The sequence below is a fragment of the Anolis sagrei genome, chromosome 2, assembly GCF_037176765.1.
Source record: "Anolis sagrei isolate rAnoSag1 chromosome 2, rAnoSag1.mat, whole genome shotgun sequence".
NCBI lineage: Eukaryota > Metazoa > Chordata > Lepidosauria > Squamata > Dactyloidae > Anolis > Anolis sagrei.
This window is the reverse complement of record NC_090022.1, coordinates 276,429,843-276,453,182: the sequence shown is the minus strand read 5'-3', so window position 1 is coordinate 276,453,182 and position 23,340 is coordinate 276,429,843. Positions and strand designations below refer to the sequence as shown.

Genomic DNA, 23,340 nt, shown 5'->3' with positions numbered 1-23,340 from the left:
CCACTATTCATATAAGAGGGAATCTATCTCATTGAATAACAATAGCAGATATCATCTTAATTTTAGCATTCAGATTGAATATTCGTTATCTACATGCCATATAATCCAGGTTATTGAAGCAGATACTCTTGATTATCTGCTTTCAACTGGATTATATGAGTCTGCCCTGCCATCCAGATTATTGAATCAGATACTCCAGATTATCTGCTTCAACTGGATTATATGAGTCTGCACTGCCATCCATATTATTGAAGCAGATATTCCAGATTATCTGCTTTGAACTGGATTATATGAGTCTGCACTGCCATCTAATCCAGTTCAAAGCAGATAATCTGGATCTTATATGGCTGTGTAGAAGGGGCCTAAGAAGCCTCTCCTTATATAAGAGGGAATCTATCTCATTGAATAACAATGGCAGATATCATCTTAATTTTAGCATTCAGATTGAATATTCGTTATCTACACTGCCATATAATCCAGATTATTGAAGCAGATACTCCAGATTATCTACTTTGAACTGGATTATATGAGTCTGCCCTGCCATCCAGATTATTGAATCAAATACTCCAGATTATCTGCTTCCAACTGGATTGTATAAGTCTGCACTGCTATCTAATCCAGTTCAAAACAGATAATCTGGATCTTATATGGCTGTGTAGAAGGGGCCTAAGAAGCCACTTCTCATATAAGAGGGAATCTATCTCATTGAATAACAATGGCAGATATCATCTTAATCTTACTATTCAGATTGAATATTTGTTATCTACACTTCCATATAATCCAGATTATTAAAGTAGATACTCCAGATTATCTGCTTTGAACTGGATTATATGAGTCTGCACTGCCATTTAATCAAGTTCAAAGCAGATAATCTGGATCTTATATGGCTGTGTAGAAGGGGCCTAAGAAACCACTCCTCATATAAGAGGGAATCTATCTCATTGAATAACAATGTCAGATATCATCTTAATCTTACCATTCAGATTGAATATTCGTTATCTGCACTGCCATGTAATCCAGATTATTAAAGCAGATAATCTGGATCTTATATGGCTGTGTAGAAGGGGCCCAAGAAGCCACTCCTCATATAAGAGGAAATCTATCTCATTGAATAACAATAGCAGATTATCATCTTAATTTTAGCATTCAGATTGAATATTCGTTATCTACACTGCCGTATAATCCAGATTATTGAAGCAGATACTCCAGATTATCTGCTTTCAACTGGATTACACTTTAAATGATACCTGTTCCAATTTACATACGAGTTCAACTTAAGAACAAACCTACAGAACCTATTTGTAACTGTATTTCTAAAAAAAATACATTAATATACACAGAACAAGGATTGAAATATAATGAGTATGTGATTAAAATTGGCTGGGTAGGCCAGCCAGAAGAGAAACGTTTTCAGATTTTTTTAAAAAAAATCATGTAGCTTTATGGCTTAACCTTGCAGATTTTGTAAGCCAGAAACATCTTGGAGTGCATCTACGCTGCCAAATTAATGCAGTTTGCATCATTTTAATTGCTATGGCTTCCTTAGAGTTGTTGTTTGGCGAGGCAGCCCTAATGAATTAGAGAGCTCAGCCACAAATTCAAAGGCATAGATGGAATGATTTTACATTTAGGCAGGAAAAAATGCAAAACACCCATCTTGCAATTTCTCAAGTCACTCCTGACATGACAAAAAAAATCTGGAAAAAAATCTACAAAATCTAATACTATAGACAATAAATTAAATATGAGCTAGCGTATGATTGTTGGCCAAGAAGCCAGTCTAGTTCTGTGCTGTATCAAGAACTTAAGAAATGGGGGGAAATATTCACATCATCACTGGAAGGAAAGTTTTTACTGTAAGAGTTGCTCAACAATTAAATATACTGCCTCAAAATGTGCCCGATTCAAATTTGGATGTTTTCTAACAAAAGTTGGATGACCATCTTTTGTGGTTGCTTTAGTTGTATATTCCTGCAGCGAAAGATGTTAGATTAGATGGCCCTCTCCGTTGCTTCCAGTTTTGTGTTTCTATGCCCAAGATGTTCAAATTTTTAACTACTTTTTCTCTCTTAAACATACAGGTATAATCTTACAGCAAACCAAACATGAAGAAAAACAGTCTGGTAAATCTTGATAAACTTGTAGAAGACTTCTCGCACATAGAAATGGTAATAATATATGCAGATTCAGATTGCATCATTTAAATGGTAGTCCAATTCATTTATAAATTAGGTAAACATGTCCTTTTCTACAAACTACTTCCACCTATGGATCACAATGAAATAATTACAAAACAAAAGAACATACAAAACAGCAAAGAACAAAAACCAATAGCAAGCATCACCAATAATAATACAATAAAATGCATGTCTTTATTTATTTATTTATTTATTTTATTTACTTTACTTGTATACCGCAGTTTCTCAGCCCAACAGGCGACTCAACGCGGTTTACAACAAGGATAAGAATCAATCAACGATATACAATTTAAAACCATAAAAGCATAATATGCAATATTGACACAACAATAGACAACACAATGCATCTCATAACTAGAGTCGTGATCCAATCCGTCGTCCAAATTTCCATTCCTGTAATCATCACATTCATTGCACTGTTTAACCAAATGCCTGTTCAAACATCCAAGTTTTTAATCTTCTTCGGAACACCATTAGCGAGGGGGCTGATCTTACCTCCATAGGAAGGGTGTTCCACAGCCGGGGGGCCACCACAGAAAAGGCCCTGTCTCTCGTCCCCGCCAGCCGCACCTGTGAAGCAGGCGGGATAGAGAGCAGGGCCTCCCCAGAGCAGGGCCTCCCTACGTTCGGATAGGTAACTTGGGCCAGAACCGTTTAGGGCTTTATAGGCCAACGCCAGCACTTTGAATTGAGCCCGGTAGCAAATCGGCAGCCAGTGGAGCTGGTGCAGCAGAGGAGTTGTATGCTCCCTGCACTCCGCTCCTGTTAGCATCATGGCTGCCGAGCGTCTTGCACTGCAATCCTGCTTATTTAGCCTACAGATATATTCCACTGAGCACAAGAGGACTTTATTTCTGATTCTGAGTAAAATAAAAACCCAGATGATTGTGTTCAAGGACTTCTCCAAATGCAAGGTCTAAAGATATTAAGAAGAGGGTTTTTCCCCCTGTTCTTGAGGTTTAACAAATGTTTTGGTCTCATGATTTACTGTGGCATATCATCAGCAATATTTCTTCTCCGTGAAACCGTTTCAATCTTTCTCCCCCAATTCTCATTATGCCTGGTTCTATTACCCAACTGGATATAGGCAAACATATTGAATCTTAATCATGCAAAGACAAATAGATCTTGTAGTGGAAGACAAGAATTCTTGTTATTGCCAATACTCAGTTTCTTCCAGTCAAACAAGTTCGTGGCTTTGCAGGCCCTTTGTATCAGAGACCAATAATATTTTTAATTCCCTTTCCTCCTAAATCTGAGAAGTTCCTGGAATCAGCGGAAGACCTATTATGGGCTTGCTATAATTCCTGTGAGTTCTTGGCCTTATGGATGCTTTTTCTTGCTGTCTCACTACTATTTCACTTGCCCTTACCAAGCATAGAAGCTACTGGCAAGAGTGAAAAAAAATGCACCTTCCTTTGTTTGCCTTGAACTCTCCCTCTAGGATGTTGTATGGGTTGAGTTGAAAAAGAGAATGAAAGTAAGTGGACTGGAATAGGAATGGAGTTATGTGTATCTTGCACAAGGAAAATCTATATTTGGAACTGATTGTGATCATTTTGCTTAAATTATGCTTCAGAGACTGAGATTAAACTATATCTGGAAATTACTGGTGGCAGCACATTTTTTGCACACATAATGGACCAGGTTCCATTTGATATGTCATAACAGTCTGAACATTACCCAACAGAAAATATCAGAACTCCATGGAAAAAATAACCTTCTGAATCTACAGTTGGACAAGACACACAAGTTATTGACAATAAGCCAATCAAAGGAATTTTCGGCTAAAGAGGGTAAGCATTTATTGAGCATAACTCAGCAAATGTTTACATATGTTTACTGTGTGGTCAACTTAAATCAAAATAGGGCACAGAGTGTGCTCTCGGGCTTAAAATGAAAGTTTTATAAAAAGAAAAATATGACCAGGAGAAAAAAAAGCAAATTGATTAATTTGGGATTGCAAGTATAAGAAGTTAAATTGCTAACCAATGTTGACATTGCCTAATGGCAGATGAACCTTCTATTAGGAGTGTTATTACTGGGATGACTTCACTACTCAGCAACCTTGGATAACAATGGCATTCTTATCTTTTGCTGCTTTAGTCCAGGACAAACTGGAATTTCAAAGAAAGTCATGTGGAGAAGGTTACTGCAGTCCAGAAAAGGAGCCTTCTCTTTACGTATTCCTACTTGATATACAAGGACTGTAACTCCCCAATATTCCTTAGTGTTCTGCTTAGTGACTGGACCATAACATCTCTCAGATCTTTATTTGCAAGCCAATTAACCTGCTTATCCATTGTTTCCCCATACCTCCATGCTGCATGCACTTATGTGTGTAGCAATGATGTGGCAATATGATTTCTTATTCAGATGAAACATCTAGAAGTCTCTTTTTTGGCTGCCCATGGTAGGGTCAGAGATAAATTCCACAGTGGAGAAACAGTAGGAATTTGAAACACCCAATTGTGTGTTTTATTTAGTTTTTAGTGGGAGCTCGTACTTTAGAAGGTCAATTGAGAGTTGCTAGATTCTGAACCTTGGCATAATTAAGGAAGGTTTCTAAATCCTTTGGAAGAAATAGGCATTCAGTACCCACATGTGTTGAAGTTTACTTTAGTTTATATTGCGTCCTCTATTGTTAAATTCCACTAGTTGGTAATTTTCTTTAATCTTTAAATTGTGTCTGTGAGTTATCTAAATGAGTTTTAATGTTTTGTTTGTTTCAATATCTTTTTGAAAAACAGATTATAATTTCAGAAGTAGACAGATAGCCAGAATGCTAACAATGTGGCTTACTAGATAACCTCTAGACTGTTTTTGTTTCTTTCTGTCAGTCTGATCCTATTTGACCTGCTGATCATGTCATTTTCCATTTATGGTGTCCCCAAGTCCAGACTATAGGGTTTCCTTGGAAAGATTTTTCAGAGGTTTGCCTTGGACATATTTATTTATAAAACTTACTGAATGCCTAATAACAGCATTTTCTGGGCAAAGTACAACATATAGTAAAACTATTTAAGAACACAAAACAAAAATATGTAAGCTCTAAACTTCTGCATATAAAGACAGAGAATTAAACCCATCTTAAACAGCTAGTTTTAACAAGCATGAAAATGTCTCCGAGTAAGAAAAGCTACACTATGATCCTCAGAATTTACAGTAAAGTTATAAGCATACAGAATTGCAGACTCACAAAGAATGGGCTGTAATTTATGTAAAATGTTATTTTCACAAAGTACCAAGAGAGAATGATGCCCTTTAGATTTATTGCTTCAAATGAAAGCTGATTATATTTTATAGTAAAAGTCTGTGCCTGGATTATATATTTTAGTAATGTAAATGTTGATTCTGTCTTAATAGTGTGTATGTTTGCACATCTGTTGAGAACAGTAAGGTGGAGAAAACCCTTTTTACAAACTATGTAGTGTCCTTCAAATGCCAGAGAAAAAATAGAGCAACTGTTTGACACTCATAGACTTTTAGAAATGGATAGTCCGAGTATGACTAGAAAGCATTGGTCTATTTCTACATTCTTAGATTAGGCAAAAAATGGTTGCCATGATCCATGGAAAAGCAACAAGCTAGAGGAGTCCCCTATCAAATAACTGGATGGCTCGTGGAGAATAATATTGATTACTCAATCCGAATAATATTCTCCATGAACAATGATTAATTGATTAAGAAGAATAAAGTAAGGCTCATAGAATTGTTTGTGAGATGCCGGTATTTCATGACAAATATATACTGTATTCTCTTGAAATATAAGAAATGCTACATTCATTGCCATGAAGCCTGCAGAGGGAAGATGATAATGATGGGTTCTTTAATGCTATCGGGATGTCCTTTTTTGTGCACACAACTCTGATGGATCATGCTGCTTGTTGCTTCCTATATAAAACAATATTTGATACGAGTTGATTGTCTGGAAGAAATAGTGGAGATACCAGAGGTCCATCTTGTGTTCACTAGCAGTAACAGCAAGTACTTTGCAGTATTTTTTCTTAAATAAATTGCAAAGTTTATAACATCAAAAACAATGCTTGAAATTATCTGCAACATATAAAAGTGTTAATTACAGCAGATTTATTTCTTCCTATTTAAAAATTGTAATAGTTAATAAATGAATGAATTTTATTATACGGACACAAACCAGGAGTTTAAAACATTAAAATCAGAGGGTTTAAAAACAAACAAACATTAAAATCAGAAGTTCAAAACATTAAAAGCAGAAAGTCCAGAATATGCATCTATCCTAATTGGCTTTATATATGACACTAAATTAGAATCTGTGAATATTGGTATTAAAATGAATAGGTTAAAACATTATTCACTAAAATCACCCGCAATCTGTTTTCTTAATTTTATAGCTGCAGCACAAAACTTAACCACTCTAAAAGTGGTCCATGATTTCCTGCCCTTCGTTAGGTATTTTAAATAATATTGTGTACTATAGGACTAATAAAAGCAAATCAAATATCCCTATAGAAGTGACAGATAGTTCTTAATCAATATAATAATTAACCATAAAAACAAGTATACTCCAATTGGAAGAGTGGTATAGGGAGATCTGGGACATTGCAATAAACGATAAACTGACAAGAAACATTAAGGTTAAAAGAGGATTATCAAAAAAAGATGATTTTGGGAAGATTTGGGGGAAATTGATATATATATATATATAGAGAGAGAGAGAGAGAGAGAGAGAGAGAGAGAGAGAGAGAGAGAAGGTAAGGGGACCAAACCTGTAATAGGCACACTGATTTTGGGAAATAAGTATTGTAATTGGCTCCTCTGGGATGAAGGATCAGCACTGGGTGATTGGACAATACGTAATGAAGCAGGAGGATGAAATATTATAGGTATCAAGACATACATGTTCTGTACAATTTGTTAATGGGAAGTGATAAGATAAGAATGTTTAAACACTGAATATGTTAAAGCTACAATAAATAAAAAGTTTAAAAATTAAAAAAAACAAGTATACTAATTCTCTCTTCTTTTCAAAGAATGTGCAGCACTGCAAACTGTGATTAAAGGTCTCCAACAAACAATAGAAAACCAGTGTAATCTGAGAGGTAATAAAATAGAAATGTGTATTGCTAGTAAGTTCTAAATCTATTGGGATAGAATGTTGCCATTGATGCAGTATGGATCATAAAATTTTGAGTACAATTCATAGAATCATAGCATTGGAAGAGACCTCGTGGACCATCCAGTCCATTCCCCTGCAAGAAAATTCCATTCAAAGCACCCCAGGCAGCTGGCCATCCAGCATCTGTTTAACAGTCTCCAAAGAAGGAGTCTCCACCACACTTCTGGGGAGAAAGTTCCACTGCTGAACAGCTCTCACGGTTAGGAAGTGTTTTCCTAATTTTCAGGTGGAATCTCATTTCCTGTAGTTTGAATTGAAGCCATTGTTCCGTGTCCTAGGCCCTTCCACACAGCCATATAATCCGGAATATCAAGGCAGGAAATCCCACAATATCTGCTTTTAACTGGAATATATGGCAGTGTGGACTGAGATAATCCAGTTCAAAGCATATATTGTGGAATTTCCTGCATTGATATTCTGGGTTATATGACTGTGTGGAAAGGCCCCTAGTCTCCAGGGCAGCAGAAAACTGCCCTATGACTTCCCCTCACTTTACATGGCCCTTGTCATGTCTCCTCTCAGCCTTCTCTTCTGCAGGTTAAACATGCCCAGCTCTTTAAGTCACTCTTCATGGGGCTTGTTCTCCAGACCCTTGATCATTTTAGTTGCCGTTCCCAAAATGGATAGAATTCCCAACAAAGGGAAAACGCGTTGTCTATCTAAGACCTTGCAAAAGTAAAGGCTTGTCAACACAGTGATTCAAACCGGAATTTGTTGCTGGCTGTCTTCACATGTTTATCCACTTCTGGTGAGTATTGTGGGTTAAACCAGATTAATCCAACATTGCACCACTTCAGTAAAAGTCAGGATTGCTCCAAAGTTGCTTGAAACTCCAGAGTATCCCGCTGCTTTAGGATGCTGTTGGCAAATGAGTCAGCAAAAGAAAAGCAGCCTGTGTTGCTACCATTGCAGTACTCAGCAGGCCACAGAGCTTTGTGTGTGCTCCTGGCCTTTATGGTTTCCCTGATCTGCAATTGGCAGAGCTACTCATGCAGCCACAAGAAGGTGGGGAGAATGGCTCTCTCCTTCTTCCTGATCATGCTTCTGCTGATGTTAGCACCGGATGCTCTCAGTGACTAGAAGCCATAATTTCTCAGGTCAACATTATACAGAACTGTGGGGATTGATTTTTTTTCTGTGTCAAGAGTGACTTGATAAACTGCAAGTCGCTTCTGTTGTGAGAGAATTGGCTGTCTGCAAGGATATTGCCCAAGGAAAGTTTTGATGTTTTACCATCCTTGTGGGGATGGCAATATGTACAGTGAGGTCATGGTCCTGTAGGACTGATGAAATCTTGATCCAGTCAGATGGTGTGGATGTTCACCTACCAGGTTCAGGAGAGTCCATGCTGCTGTCATATTCTTCTCCAGACCAATCTCAGATTTATCAGTCAGTGTAGAGTAAGTCATTCATCTGGTTCACAGAATCTTAATGTTCTTAATAGATTCCAGAAGAACCCACTGCTGCCAGCCTTTCCTCAGAGTTTATTTCTTAGATCATTTAGGTGCTCTTCATCACTCTGGGGTGTGTAAAGGCCCTACCAGCACCCATAGATTATTAGAAAGCAATAGAATTTGATCTTGTCCTTAATCCTTGGATTCCTTTGTGGTCTTATTCATGGTGATTTTATTCAGATCCTTTGTCAATTTGCAGTTGTTTCTAGAACCATGATATACCATGATGTATATGAAACATGATGTAAAATTATTTAATCATTCCCTTGCACAGATGAAAATGAGACGCTGAAGAACACAGTCCATATTTTGGAAAAAAAATTGAAGGCCCATGAACAGGTGGGAGAATTCAACTTTATTTTCAAAACCTCAAGTTTTGGCCCCTGCTGCACTGCCATATAATCCAGGTTATCAAAGCAGATAATCTACATTATCTGCTTTGAAATTGATTACATGAGTCCACACTTCCAGTTTAAAGCATATAATCTAGATTTTATATGGCAATGTAGATGGAGCATGAGGCGCCTTCCACATTGCTGTATAAAATCCCACGTTATCTGCTTTGAACTGGGTTGTATGGCAGTGTGGACTCAGGTAACCAGTTCAAAGCAGATATTGTGGATTATCCGCCTTGATATCCTGAGTTATATGGCTGTTGAAGGGTCCTGAGTTACGTTCTCTTGTAAAATTGTACTTTCCTGAGCATAAATGGAAATATAGAGGGAAATGGCAAAAATATCCCTGCAAATATTTGGGAATATTTGGGGCTGAAAAATTGATCAGGTGAGAGGGGTTGCAGTGGAGCAGTGGTCCTGCAAGCCTCTCTGTCCCTCCAGTTTCTGTCCCTGCTCTAGCTGATAGAGACAGTCATGCCAGTTTTCTATTCAGACAATTTTCCCTGATAACAAATTGCTGTTCTAGCAGGAAGCCAAGAAGCCAGCAAGTTTGGTGATGTGATTTGGTTCTAAATTAACTTAAATCCAATTATTATATCTGCAGCTAAAATAAATGTGTTTAACTGTACTTTCTAGAAAGTAGTATCTGTTGATCAAAATAAGGCTTCTCAGTATACATGCTTCTTAAATTGATTTGTGGGTGAGGATTAGTTATTAGTCTTCTACAGATGAAAAGCTGAGGTTGCATTTTCAAGCTTCCCAGTAATTTCATAACTTCCAAAATCAATTTTGAAATGGCTACTGGCTATGGTTTTAATGTTTAAAAAATCAAAGAAGATTTTAGGATATTGTACCAATTCAATATCTGATCAGATATATAACTTTTTTTCAAGATTGCTTGAATATATTTACAGGAACATAAGAATATGGTTGATAGGCTCTTCAAACAAATGGAAAGCAAGGCAGAGGAGTATAAACGTGAACAAAGGAAGCTTCACTGTGACGTGAACAAAAAATGTAAGCATAATATATCTTCACAACCTGAAGGTGCTCAAATCTTTCTCAGTAACGCACACTAGCTAATCCCAGACTTACTATTTCAAATGCAGTGCCTAGACCCAATTGCCCAAATCTGATAGCTGTGCATGAAGCTGTTACTAGTTTTGACTTAGAATCATAGTATCATAGAATCATAGAGTTGGAAGAGACCTCATGGTTCACTTCTGGACATCTCATTCAATATTTCCTAATTATACACTTAATAGGAGGAAAGATTGATAAGGAGCCTTTTCTATTATAACAGAACCAAATATTGTATTAAATTTCATCATAACAAAGAGTTTCTCCCGATCCCTTGCTGTTATTCCCTTCTGCACATTAGAAATGAATGTGTGTGTTTGCTTTATTTATTTTATTAGTAGAAGCCAAGGATGAAGAACATAAGCAGCTAATACAGAAGAAAGATATGGAGATTTTAGAAATAACTAGTAAACTGAGAGCTCAAGAAAAGGAAAAACAGAATGAGATAATTAAAATGCAAATAGAGGTATGATTTAGAATTGACTGATTAGCACAAAACTTTTGGAAAAGAGGACTTCTTGAGGTTTTGTATGTCAAGTGTGTCTATTCATATGGAGCTTTACTATACAACTCCATCCACATCTGGGTTTTGTGTGGTTTACTTTATAGCCAGTGTTTAGAATTGCAGCCTTCAAATCTTTGGATTTTCTCCAACAATCCCAATGAGGCATGCATAATGCTGTCTTCGGAACAACTCTGTGAGGTAGATTAAAATGAAATATTATAGTAACTGGCCAAGTTTTCTTCATTGATATAGGAACCCTACCCTCCTTGTTCAGTAGGAACAAAGGGAACTGTCTGAAATTGAATCAGAGTATTATTTTTTCTGAGCAACAGCTCAACTCTCTGGGGTTATTTTCTATCTCTGTCTGAAGATCTCTGGTATTTCTCAGTAGTTTGTCATCCAAATACTAACTAGACTTGTCCTTCTTAACTTCGAAAATCAGACGGAATCAGGTGGCTTTCGTGTGGCATACTCCAAACTACAATGACTAGCTTATTATCTAAATAATATTATTTGTCCATACAGTTTTCCATATTGGGTTTATCAACATGTCATTTTGTTACTTTATTTCAGTTTAATGCTAAAATAGCAAGGCTTCAAACCAAAACACCCAAACCATATCCAAGTCCAACGGCGTTACCTCAAACCATTTTCAGAAGGGTATGTTTTTCAGCATATTCCAAATATTAATTACTTCTGTGGGTGTTTAAGTATTTAATAGGTCAGTATCTTTTGATAAAATGTGCATCCATGCCTCTGGCTGTGCAATAAATTGCCTGAATCTGTTGACTCCCTGATGAAAACCATACTTAATGTCTTCTCCATTAATTTCAAGAAACTTGAATTAATTTCCCACCCCATTAAATGACTTGGGTGTATATTCATATGGTGTCTCAGAACCAGGATATATTGTCTTGTCTGAAACTCTTATCCATTAATTTCATGTGTGTGTGTGTGTTTTCAAGTCACCTGTTGACTTATGGCAAACCATACATTTAACAGATTTTTAAGGCAATGAATACTCAAAAGTGTTTTCAGTTTCTTTCCCTAAAATACAGTCAACAGCACCTGATATTTGGTAGCACTCTCTTCCAAGTACTAGCCAGGACTGATTACTTTCCAAGGTCAGACAGAATTTGGTCTTTATTATATGTATGACTTATTAATTTCAACAGAATTGCAAAATCTATAATAGGTTGGCCACCAGATTTTTATTTACCATATTCATTATTTGTATATTTTTAACTACTGTATGTCTTTTTGTAAACCACCTTGGGCCCTAGCCTGGGAGAAAGGCAGGAACATAAAAAGAGATGGGTGGACTTCCAGTTGACTCTATTTTGACAGCTTCCTGAGCTGCGATGCAAAAATAACTCCAAGTTAAAATATTCACAGGCTACATCCATTAAACCGTATTTTAAGTGATTTAAAACTACACAAGAATTGAAGTGCATTTTTAAAAATCAAAATAGGAACTTCAATATAAGCTTCTTTGGCTGTCTAAACAAGCTTTTGAGAACGCCTAGTCCCTAGTTGACTTACGCAATTGTTATGCAGCCTTGCACTTTATCCCATACCCTCTTCCCATGGTTACAGCATTGCACTTATCCCATTCCCAGTTCGATCGTTTACAGCCTGGCCACGTTTATAGTACTTTGCCCCATTGGTAATGAGTATTGTTCAATGGAGTGCTAGTTGTTGTTTATATGGCTATATATTTTATTTAATTGTATTTTTACATTGTTTTCATTTTATATTCTGTTTTTAGGCACCTTGTGCCGTGTGTAAGCCACCCAATATAAGCTTCTTTGGCTGTTTAAACAAGCTTTTGAGCTTATATTTTCTGCTAGTTGAATAAACATTCAGAACTCCAAAAAAATAAAGATTGAACTTATATAAGCTTTACTTTACTTATGTGGGCTTTACTTTACTTATGTGGGCACAAACTATGATAAAATATACTATTTACAGTGTACAGCATTTGCTCTGTAGTTTTCTCAGCTGGGATGATGAAGGGCTAGATGGCGTAATATGCCTGTGCTCTGAATGTACCAATGGTTTTCAGTTGAAACACAGTATTATGTATATATTGTGTATTTAACATCTGAATTTTAATTAGCAACAAAATATATGTTAAATATCTGTAGAAACTTCAGCATCTTGAAGAGGAGAAGAATAAGGAGATTGAATTTCTCCGCAATACCATTAAGGATTTAGAACAGAGACTTGGTAAAAGACAAGATTCCCGCTTCAGAAGGCACCAGTTTTAAGAATGATATGAAAATGCTACAAGCTGAGAAACATAAAAAACAAGACCACAGTGGATTGATAGAAACTTTCTTTTCTTTATTAAAAACATTATTTTTGGCTGTTCGTTCATAAACTTTCTAGTTATATTCTAAACTACTTTCATGCTTCTATGTGTTCACCATAAAGGAATTCAGGTTTTGTAGGAGACTTGATTTCCCTAATAAACCATCATGAACAACGGCAAGCACAATGTTAGCATTTTCTTTCTGTTACATGTTTTCTTTCACCTCTGAATCCTCCAAACCTGGCATACAAAAATTGAATTATTTGCAAAAAAGAGGAAGTAAATAATAAGAGAAGTATTATACCAGTTTCATTATTCAGTTATAAAAATTAACATAGACAATTCACAGATCAACAGAACTTGGAAAGCTTAAATCTTACTTAAATCTGTTCAGCAAAGATGTTTCTTGCATTGTTCCTTCAATAAAATATCCTTCTACTTGCTCCACCCCACCCCATGCACTCTTTCCATTTCAATTCCTAATGGCTATGATCCTTAGCTCCAGAAAGACTGTCTAAAGAAAGCTACTTCAAAGACATATACAATTACTGCTAAAAGCCCCAGCTACATGAATTTCTAAAAATGTGCAGGTACACAGTCTGTTACTTTGAAGTCAGAAATTCCAATAAATTCCTTTGTGGATGAAAATGCATTATCTGAAATACTTTTCATACTCAAGCTTTTAATAAGCAACACATTCTATTGTGAAGTTTGATCATAAAGTGGCTTTATAGTTTTTTATGAAAAAAGAACAAATGTTTATAAAGTGGTTTGAATTTTTTTTAAAGTTTAAAACTAGTTAACTTGTCTTTTCTTATCCACTCCTGTTCTTGGCTGCAATATATCAAACAGAAGCCCCTAGGTCATAGTTTCAGCTTCTGTTTTCATGAATGCAAACAGAATGGTAGAAGTGGAAACAAGAAAGACAAATTAACAAAAAACAATGCACACACTCAGAACGGGCACTGAAAAGCAGTTCCATGCTATTACAAGGGAGTTCTTGATGTTACTGTTGTTGTTTTCAAGGTAAAGCCAACTGACCTGGATAGCTCAGTTAAGCAACAGCACTTGACCACAGCTGAACAAAACTAAAATTCACTATTCTGACTTAACTGGTCTATGAAATGAGCTATATAGGTTGCTTAACCTGTTGAATGGTACATAACAGGAAGATTGCAGTTGTACTAGTTGCCATTTTAACTCCCTTTTGTTGTTGTAATCTGATGGTATCAATATTTGCATTATCATGGAACCAACAGTAAATTTAAGGTGTTTAGATGGTTTTTCAGGCTCAGTTACCCGTTCTTCCTGCTCACTGTCAGGCATCAGAGGGCTCAACCGCACTCACTGCTTGTGGCTGTCAAACAGCTGTTGGCAGTCGTCACTGTCAAGACTCAGAGACATTTTCTGCCAACAGCTGCCCCTGTCACCTGCAGGAAGATGGCAGCTCTCCACGACAATGTCAGGAGGCGACACTATTCAGATCTTCAAACAACAAGTGTCGTCAGTGTCAGCATCAACTACCTGATGTTTCCCTTAACAGCTGCTGCCAGTTTCAGCTCAACTGTCGGTTGCAAATGGCATTTCCCTTTCGTCAGAGCCTCTTCCCTTGTGGAGGAACGTCTGCTATTCCCTCCTGTGGGTTGGCTACAACCTGGCTACCTGCCTGACCCTCTCTGTTGTGCTCCACACCCTTGTTATGCCGCCGATGGTTTGATGAGGACCCATGTCTATGGCCATGATGCCCATGTGGGGCGAGGTGATGGTGAGGTGCTGCTTCAGTTGACTTTGATATATTCTTGCATATTTCTTCATCCTCTGTTGTCTGTAAAGAAAATGTGCATAAATGCATCTAGTTATAGCAGCCATGTGTAAAAGTATACAAACAAAATGTTAACTGAGAGTTATATACTTAAGCTTAACCAGGATAAACAAGTCAAGGTGCAAAAAGATCTTTCAACATCTTAGGACCCTTCTACACTGCCATATAAAATCCAGATTATCTGCTTTGAACTGGATCATATGGCAGTGTAGACTCAGGTAATCCAGTTCAAAGCAAATAATGTGGATTATCTGATTTGATATCAATCTACAATATACTAAAATGCAAGTGAGAATGGGTTAAAATAACCCTCTTCCACTCGTGTTCTAGTCCCCACTCTCAACCCAACACCTGGGCTTTCCCTGGAGTGGCTGCATGCTATCTCGAATTAAATCAGGATAGCATGAAGCCCCGAAGCCCTAAATTTTCCCTCTAAAACTTACTGAAAAGGGTCTCTGGCAGCCATGAAGCCTGTTCTTGCCTCCTCCTGAGTGGAGAAAATTATGCCTGAGGAGATGAGAGGGGTGAGGAGGAAAATCCATGCTCCCCACCCCAATCTCCTCACACATCATTTTTTTCCACTTAGAGGCGGATGCGAGGAGAAGCATCATGGCTTCCAGGGACCTTTTTCAGTAATTTGGGGGGGGGAGGAATTTGGGGCAAGGGGGTGGGCACCCTTTTGCACTGTTGAGCCCCAAAAATGCAAGATGACTCTGTGACCCCCCCTTCCCCAGGAAACGCATGATGCTTCCAGAAAGTCAATCCACACAGACCTGATACTTCATTAAGACTCAGATCTTTCATTAAGATCCAGATCTAATGAGGTATTTAATTAATGTGAAGTAAACTAGGGAAACCCGGTTTACTCAACATTAATTTGCTTTTATAGATGGCGTCGTTTGGATACCTCCAGCAAATGCGAGACAGTTCTCAGATTAAAGGCCTGTCTGGAAACGCCCTTAGTAAGTCTGCTATCTTTCAACCTGGGATAGCACTGCAAAGCCTACCTATGAACTGTATTTATCAGAGTCACTCCAGATATTTAAATTCAAAGAAAAATATGGGCCTGAAATAGCACAAGAAACGGGAAGTATATAATGTCAACCTAAGAAAGCCAATGTTTATCATGCTTGGCATCCACTGACATTGATGGAGAAGAGTTTAAACACATGCTTTTTCCTGCAATAGTGTGTAAGAATTGACAAACATCAAAACAAGTCTATGCTACCCTTCATAGAATAGACCTATTAAATTGCAAAAACCGATCAGCCATAAGAAACTTTCAATTTCTATTCAATTTTATGCAAAGATATTCATAACTAAGAAGAATAAAGTACATACCAAGTCAGTACAGTTTTCACATTTGGATTGACAGTATGTGATCTGAATGGCTTCTTCCACATATGGAAAACTGAGATAAGTATAAGGCAAACCAAGGTGATACACGAGACGGCCGCACCTAGTAAGAGAGTGACCCATGTTTTAGCATAAGTACAATATATATTCATCGAAATTACTGCAAGTATGGATTTTGTTTTCATAAAGGTCCTATTTTGTATTGATCCCTAAGATTTACTGCAAGAACTGTGTGTACATGTGTATGTATGTGCTTTCAGAATACCTGTGTATATGGGCCTCCAAGATGCCTGTCAATTTATGGCAGCTCCATAAATTTCATAGTGTTTTTAAGGTGAGAAATACTCAGATGTGATTTTGTCAGTTTCTTCCTCTGAGATATAACCTACAGCACCTGGTATTCATTGGTCATTTCCTATCCAAATACTAACTGGGGTAAGCATACTTAATTACTTATTAAATGTGTATTTATATATACATGAAAGTTAAGTGCATTTAAACTGACTTCTATTTCAAAGTAGATTATGGTATACTATTGATAATGAAGTAGAAGGACTACATTGTACATGGACTAACTGTACTGACTACAGTGCATTTAATTTTCTCAATTACTGTAAGTGAATGATGCTCATTAAAAAAAAAGAAATTCTGGGGAGTACTGGGGTTCTTCAAAAAGAGAAGTTGGAGGGCTGCAAGCAGGCTATACTTTTCTCATCCTTGATGCATGTCACACAATTCAGAATCAGGTTTATTGGTGTGATTAATGTTAAAAGAGGACAAATGTCAGCAATCAATTTTTTTTATCTCAACCTGGAAGCCCACCAACTAGGGACCTATTCCTATTCTTCCAACTTTATTTCTCCCTCTGAGATCAAAGTCTCTGTTAAAGAAGTAATGCAATATACTTTGTTAATTGAACCTGTATACATAATTCAAGAATTCAAAGTCAATGAATGTATTTTGCATACCATAAACTCATAGCCCTTTCGCACAAAAACCTATTTCTGTTTTCTACAAAGTATTAATCTACTTTTGTGCAAGGGAGTTGTTTCATTGGCATTGTTAAATAATTGTTGCTCAATAATCCAGAGATCTAACAAAAGGCCCAGAGCTATGTTCCTCCTACCCTTGAACTAGCCAAAATCTCAGCATGACACAATGGCTGTTATTCATCCAAAATAACTGCAGAATACTATCTGATTCAAAATAAATATAGAACTTTAAAAATTGAGATAATGATATACAATAAGATATATGTTTTTTAAAAACTAGTACAGGTTGAATTTTCCTTATCTGAAATGCTTGTAGCCAGAAGTGTTTTGATTTTTATTTATTTGGAATACCTATATCCAGGCCCGTAGCCAGGATTTCGATTCGGGGGGGGGGGGGCTGAGTTTGTTTTTGGGGGGGGGCTGAGCCTGAGTGAAAGAGGGTCTACCCTAGCAAACCTTTTGCATCGTTACCCCAATACCCCCATGCATATGGGATATATTGACTATGGTGATCAGATCATGCTCTGAATAAACATAACAGTTTAAATAATGCACCAGTAAGGCCTTTTCGCGAACCATCATGAGAATTTCGGGGGGGGGGGGGTGAAGCCATCTAAACACAAAATTTATTTATGCTTCATATGTAACTTATACACTTAGTCTGAAGTGAATTTTATGCAATATCCTTAATCATTTTCTGCATGAAACAAAGTTTGCATACACTGACTCATAAGAAAGCAGAGGTGTTACTATCTCTTCCACCCATGTGGACAATTATGGATTTAGGAGTATTGTGGATTTCGGAATTCCAGATAAGGGATACTCTACCTACAATTCCTTTAGAGTGGTGCTGTCCTAATTTTTGTTTTATATACTGACCTGTCATAGATCAAGAAATCATCTTTCTTTCCGTTGAGAAGTGTCCAAACATCAGGCTGTTTTGAATCTTGTTGGTATACAGGAATGTTTTCCGAAATCCTTTCTCTTAGATGGTGAAACTTCAGCTGAGAATGTTGCGCTTTATGGTTGACCACGATAAAGGAGACATTGGTCAAGCCATCACTTTCTACCTTCAGTCGCAGGTCATCCAGTCTAACAGGTATAAAAAGGAAGGAAATGTGTGTTTTATGTTAATCATATTTCCTCTAAGAGATAGGAAAAATGTTATTAGGTCAACTAAAGTGCAACTAAAGTAGCACATAAACAGCCTACTTACAACCTAGTTGTCTTAATAAAGGTTATTCTCAATCTCTGATTTTTGTTCTTACAATCAAACCGTCCAAGTGGACTGAAAAATCATGACAATACCAATGGCCCAGGCTAGAAACCAACCAATATGAGGTTGTCATTTTGTGACTCAAAGGATAGGACATCTATTGTTCTCTGTATCATGGATTAACTTACTAGTTAATGTTTTTTAAAAGTCTATTATGGAAAAAAGTTTAAAAAATGATAAAAGCATTACCTTATAGAAGAAATAGTAATTTTATGGTTAACAATTTGTCACATAGGGTGCATCTGGCTTGACAGCAGTAAGTGTGAAAAATATCTTGGAGTCCTTGTGGACAACAAGTTAAACATGAGCCAACAATTTGATGCAGCAGCTAAAAAAGCCAATGGGCTTTTGGCCTGCATAAATAGGAGTATAGTGTCTAAATCAGTGGTTCTCAACCTTCCTAATGCTTTGACCCCTTGATAGAGTTCCTCATGTTATGGTGGCCCCCAACCATAACATTATTTTTGTTGCTACTCCTTAACTGTAATTTTGCTACTGTTGTGAATTGTGATGTAAATATCCGATAGGCAGGATGTTATTTCCATTCACTGGGCCAAATTTGGCACAATTACACGATACGTCCAAATTTGAATACAGATGGGGTTGGGGGGGGGGTTGATTTTGTCATTCATGAGCTGTAGTTGCTGGGATGTATAGTTCACCTATAATCAAAGAGCATTCTGAACTTCACCAATGATGGAATTGAACCAAACTTGCCACATAGCACTTCCATGACCAAGAGAAAATGCTGGAAGGATTTGGTGGGCATTGACCTTGAGTTTTGGAGTTGTAGTTCACCTCTCTCCAGAGAGCACTGTGGACTCAATGTACCCAAATGTGAACACTGGTGGAATTTGGGGGAAATAGACCTTGACATTTGAGTTGTAGTTGCTGGGATTTAGAGTTCACCTACAATCAAAGAGCACTTTGAACCCAGCCCACAATGGATATGCACCAAACTTGGCAGACTACCTACATGGCCAACACTGGTGGGGCTGGGTGGGGGAGCTGGTTTTGAATTCTGGGAGTCATACTTCACCAACACCAAAAGGAAGAGAAAGACAGTCAGAGAGATCTTCAGACTTCTCTGTCAAAAAGATCCCTAAGACCATCAGAAATATGTGTTTTCTGATGGCCTTTGGTGACCCCTCTGAAACCCCTCTCACGACCCCCCCCCCCCCCAGGGATCCCGATCCCCAGGTTGAGAAACACTGATCTAGATCCAGAGAAGTCATGCGACCCCTCTTGATCAAACCACACCTGGAATACTATTTCCAGTTCTGGGCACTGCAATTTAAGGAAGATGTTGACAAGCAGGAAGGTGTCCAGAGGAGAATGGCTAAAATGATTAAGGGTGTGGAGAACAAGCCCTCTGAAGAGCAGCTTAAAGAGCTGGACATGTTTTGCCTGCAGAAGAGAAGGCTGAGAGGAGACTTGATAGCCATGTATAAATATGTGAGGGGAAGTCATAGGGAGGAGAGAGCAAGCTTATTTTCTGCTGCCCTGGAGACTAGGACATGGAACAATGGCTTCAAACTACAGGAAAGGAGATTCCACCTGAACATCAGGAAGAACTTCCTAACTGTGAGAGCAGTTCAACAGTGGAACTCTCTGCCCTGGAGTGTGGTGGAGGCTCCTTTAGAGGCTTTTAAGCAGAGGCTGGAGGGCCATCTGGCTGGGGTGCTTTGAATGCGATTTTCCTATTTCTTGGCAGGAGGTTGGTTGGACTGGATGGTCCATGAGCTCTCTTTCAATTCTATGATTCTATGATCTACACAGCAGAATCAATGTAGTGAAGCACCACATAAACTGCCATCGCTCAATGCTGTGAAATAACTGGAATTGTAATTTTACATGATCTTTAGTCTCCCATGTCAGAGAGTACTGATGCCTGACTAAACGACAACTGTCCTAATTCCAAAGGATTGAGTCATGACAAAGTAATGTCAGACTGCATTCATTCTATTGTATATATGTACCCATAGATTCCAAGCAGAGAAACAAACAATGCAAGTTTCAGAGACAAAAATGATATTTCTGAGCCCTGCCACATGAACAATAGAGCACCTTCTTATAGCAACACCAGGGGCACTCCAAGTGGCCAGCAACTGGTCAAATGACATTTAATAGAATGCCAAGTTTGCAAACTTTGTGGGGATTTTTTGTTTTGTTTTTAATGCAATACAACTGTTTGGTTCACTCCTGATACAATAAATAAATAGTAAAGAAATTTGTTCTAGGAAACACAATATTCATGTAAAGACTCCAGAAAACGTAATCATCTTTCTTCTCTAATCAATCTTGGACAAAGTTCTCCATTATTTCAATGAGAAACAGAACTCTACTGATATCTTACATTCAAATACAGATGCAAATCTGGAGTGTTGTCTTACCGGGAAGCCTGCAACAGGCACAAGTATCAGCTGGCTTGAAGAAGAGCCACCACCGTCACAGAACCTCTGGAGTCCAGCATTGGATTTTGTTCCCCAATTCGCCAGTCTGGAGGCTCTTGACATCGGGTGCTTGGACCCTGGCTCTCTGTCCCTCCTCCTGGGAGGAGACAGAGAGCCAGGGCCAACCCCAGCCCAGCCCACATGGCTGGGCTTCAGCTGCAAAACAACACAAACAAGGCAAAGTCAAGAAGGGCGGAAATCTGGGAAGGGCATTCGAAGCTATCAGAGAAAGGACCCCCGTCTTGAGTCTTTGGGAAAAACAGCACAAGTTCCTTGAGAAACTTGTTCACTGCGTTTTTCCTGGCATTCTTCTCCCACCCATTTGTTTTGGTAACTAGCAAGTTTCTGGAAAATTACTTTGTATTAGATACAAACCAAAGCAAGTTTCCAATATTAAGGCAGAGTGGTGTGCGTGTTGGACTACAACTCTGGCGACCAGGGTTCAAATTCTGGATCTGTCATGGAAACCCATTGCGTTACCTTAGGCAAAGGCACCGTCTCTCTGCCTCACCCCCTCCCACTCCAACAATTCCCTGTGATAGAATCGCCATAAATCAGAAATAGCCTGAAGGCATACAACAGCCATACTTTAATCCTTATACATTAAAGAGGCATTCAATTTTTTTAAAAGATTAAAAAAATCTTATTAATCTGATATGTAGCCTGAGTCTGAAGCATTTCATTCCAGAGATTAAACATGAACAAGGTCACTTGGACACATTAAATGAAATGCCAGATTTCCTGACCCAATACACTGGGGGCAATATGTTGTACAAGTCTTTAATGGCTGGAATCACTGGGTTGCTGTGAGTTTTCTGGGCTGTATGCCCATGTTCCATAAGCATTTTCTCCTGACGTTTCGCCTGCATCTATGGCAGGCATCCTCAGAGACTGTGAGGTCTGTTGGAAACTATATAACTGTGGAATGTCCAGACTAGGATGCAGAACAATGGCTTCAAACTACAAGAAAGGAGATTCCATCTGAACATGAGGAAGAACTTCCTGACTGTGAGAGCTGTTTAACAGTGGAACTCTCTGCCTTGGAGTGTGGTAGAGGCTCCTTCTTTGGAGGCTTTTAAACAGAGGCTGGATGGCCATCTGTCGGGGGTGCTTTGAATGCAATTTTCCTGCTTCTTGGCAGAATGGGGTTAGACTGGATGGCCCATGAGTTCTCTTCCAAATCTATGATTCTAGGGTGGGAGAAAGAGCTCTTATGTGTTCGGGGCAGGTGTGAATCTTTCAATTGGCCACCTTGATAAGCACTGATTAGCCTTTCGGTTTCAAGATCTGACTGTTTACTGCCGGGGGGAATCCTTTGTTGGGAGGTGTTAGCTGGCCCTGATTGAGTCATGTCTGGAAATCTTCTGTTTTCTGAATGTTATTCTTTATTCACTGTCCTGATTTTAGAGGGCTTTTAAAAATACTTTGTTCATTTTCATGGTTTCCTCTTTTCTGTTGAAATTGTGGATTGGGGACACTTTGGAATTTGACGCACGGATTGAGCTACTTGCTTTGGCCATTCTTTGCTGCTTTCTCCCCCTGCCTCCCAAGTTATTTCAACTATTTACAAACTCCCAACTAAGCAATCATAGTCCAAGCCTTTGCAGACTTCCGAACCGCCAAGTAAAAATTAAAGTGGGGAGGCAAAGTGGACGTGAGAACTAGAGACGAACTTACCCGGGGGTCCCCTTGGCTGCGCCCTCCTCTTCTCGCTTTGTCGCTTTCCCAGGAGACAGACCCGCCGGAGCTGCAGAGCCTGCGTTTGCCTGCTGTTTATACCCCGCCTGTTTATCTGCTGAGGTTGGGTCCAAAGTTCGGTTGGGGTGGGGTGGAGAGGGGTGGAGAGGGGGGACTTTTGCAACGTCCTCCAGGGCGAATCAACAGCCCCAGAAACACGAAACCCAAGCCTCACATTTGCTTTGATGACACTCCCCAAAAAACCATGCAGGGCTATTGTTTGGCCACAGAAAGTGGATGAGGAGGGGTCTCATTCCAAAAATCCCCTCCCCACTGCCTCCCTTCAAGCCAAAGGGGAGGAGACGGTGGGAAGAGCCTCAGTTCAGAGAAAAAGAAAAGATTTGTTTCGTTGTTTTCTTTCAAGAGGGAAGAAGACAGGAAGCTGGAGCTGCTGCGCCAGCAAGTTTTCTCTTCCCTCCTAGCTTTGAAAGCACCAGGGTCTTGGGTTTGGTGCCAAAAGAAACGTTTTTGTCGAAGGTTTGCATGGCTGGAATCCCTGCGTTGTTCAATGTATTGTCGAAGACTTTCATGGCTGGAATCACTGGGTTGTGGTAGGTTTTTCGGGCTGTATGGCCATGTTCTAGAGAAGCATTCATTGTA

General features: G+C 38.5%; 2 protein-coding genes across 2 annotated transcripts; one reads left to right on the top strand and one right to left on the bottom strand.

The window, feature by feature from the left end:
- Nucleotides 1-2,082: 2,082 nt before the first annotated feature.
- Nucleotides 2,083-13,710, top strand: CCDC152 (coiled-coil domain containing 152). The gene is made up of 8 exons (XM_060761445.2): nt 2,083-2,168; nt 3,889-3,994; nt 7,211-7,279; nt 9,085-9,149; nt 10,120-10,222; nt 10,624-10,751; nt 11,364-11,450; nt 12,938-13,710. The coding sequence occupies exons 1-8, from the start codon at nt 2,106-2,108 to the stop codon at nt 13,058-13,060; spliced, it is 744 nt and encodes a 247-aa protein (XP_060617428.2). The 5' UTR covers nt 2,083-2,105; the 3' UTR covers nt 13,061-13,710.
- On the bottom strand, nt 13,116-22,789 carry SELENOP (selenoprotein P). The gene is made up of 5 exons (XM_060761444.2): nt 22,681-22,789; nt 20,944-21,159; nt 18,154-18,366; nt 16,268-16,385; nt 13,116-14,929 (listed from the first exon to the last, which is right to left on the bottom strand). The coding sequence occupies exons 2-5, from the start codon at nt 21,144-21,146 to the stop codon at nt 14,699-14,701; spliced, it is 765 nt and encodes a 254-aa protein (XP_060617427.2). The 5' UTR covers nt 21,147-21,159; nt 22,681-22,789; the 3' UTR covers nt 13,116-14,698.
- Nucleotides 22,790-23,340: the final 551 nt, after the last annotated feature.

Excerpts from the sequence above, each read along its gene's own strand:
- CCDC152 (XM_060761445.2), top strand. The coding sequence starts at position 2,106 with ATGAAGAAAAACAGTCTGGTAAATCTTGATAAACTTGTAGAAGACTTC. Across the intron at positions 3,995-7,210 it reads GGAATTTTCGGCTAAAGAGG|AATGTGCAGCACTGCAAACT; the intron begins GTAAGCATTTAT and ends TTCTTTTCAAAG. Across the intron at positions 10,752-11,363 it reads TAATTAAAATGCAAATAGAG|TTTAATGCTAAAATAGCAAG; the intron begins GTATGATTTAGA and ends ACTTTATTTCAG.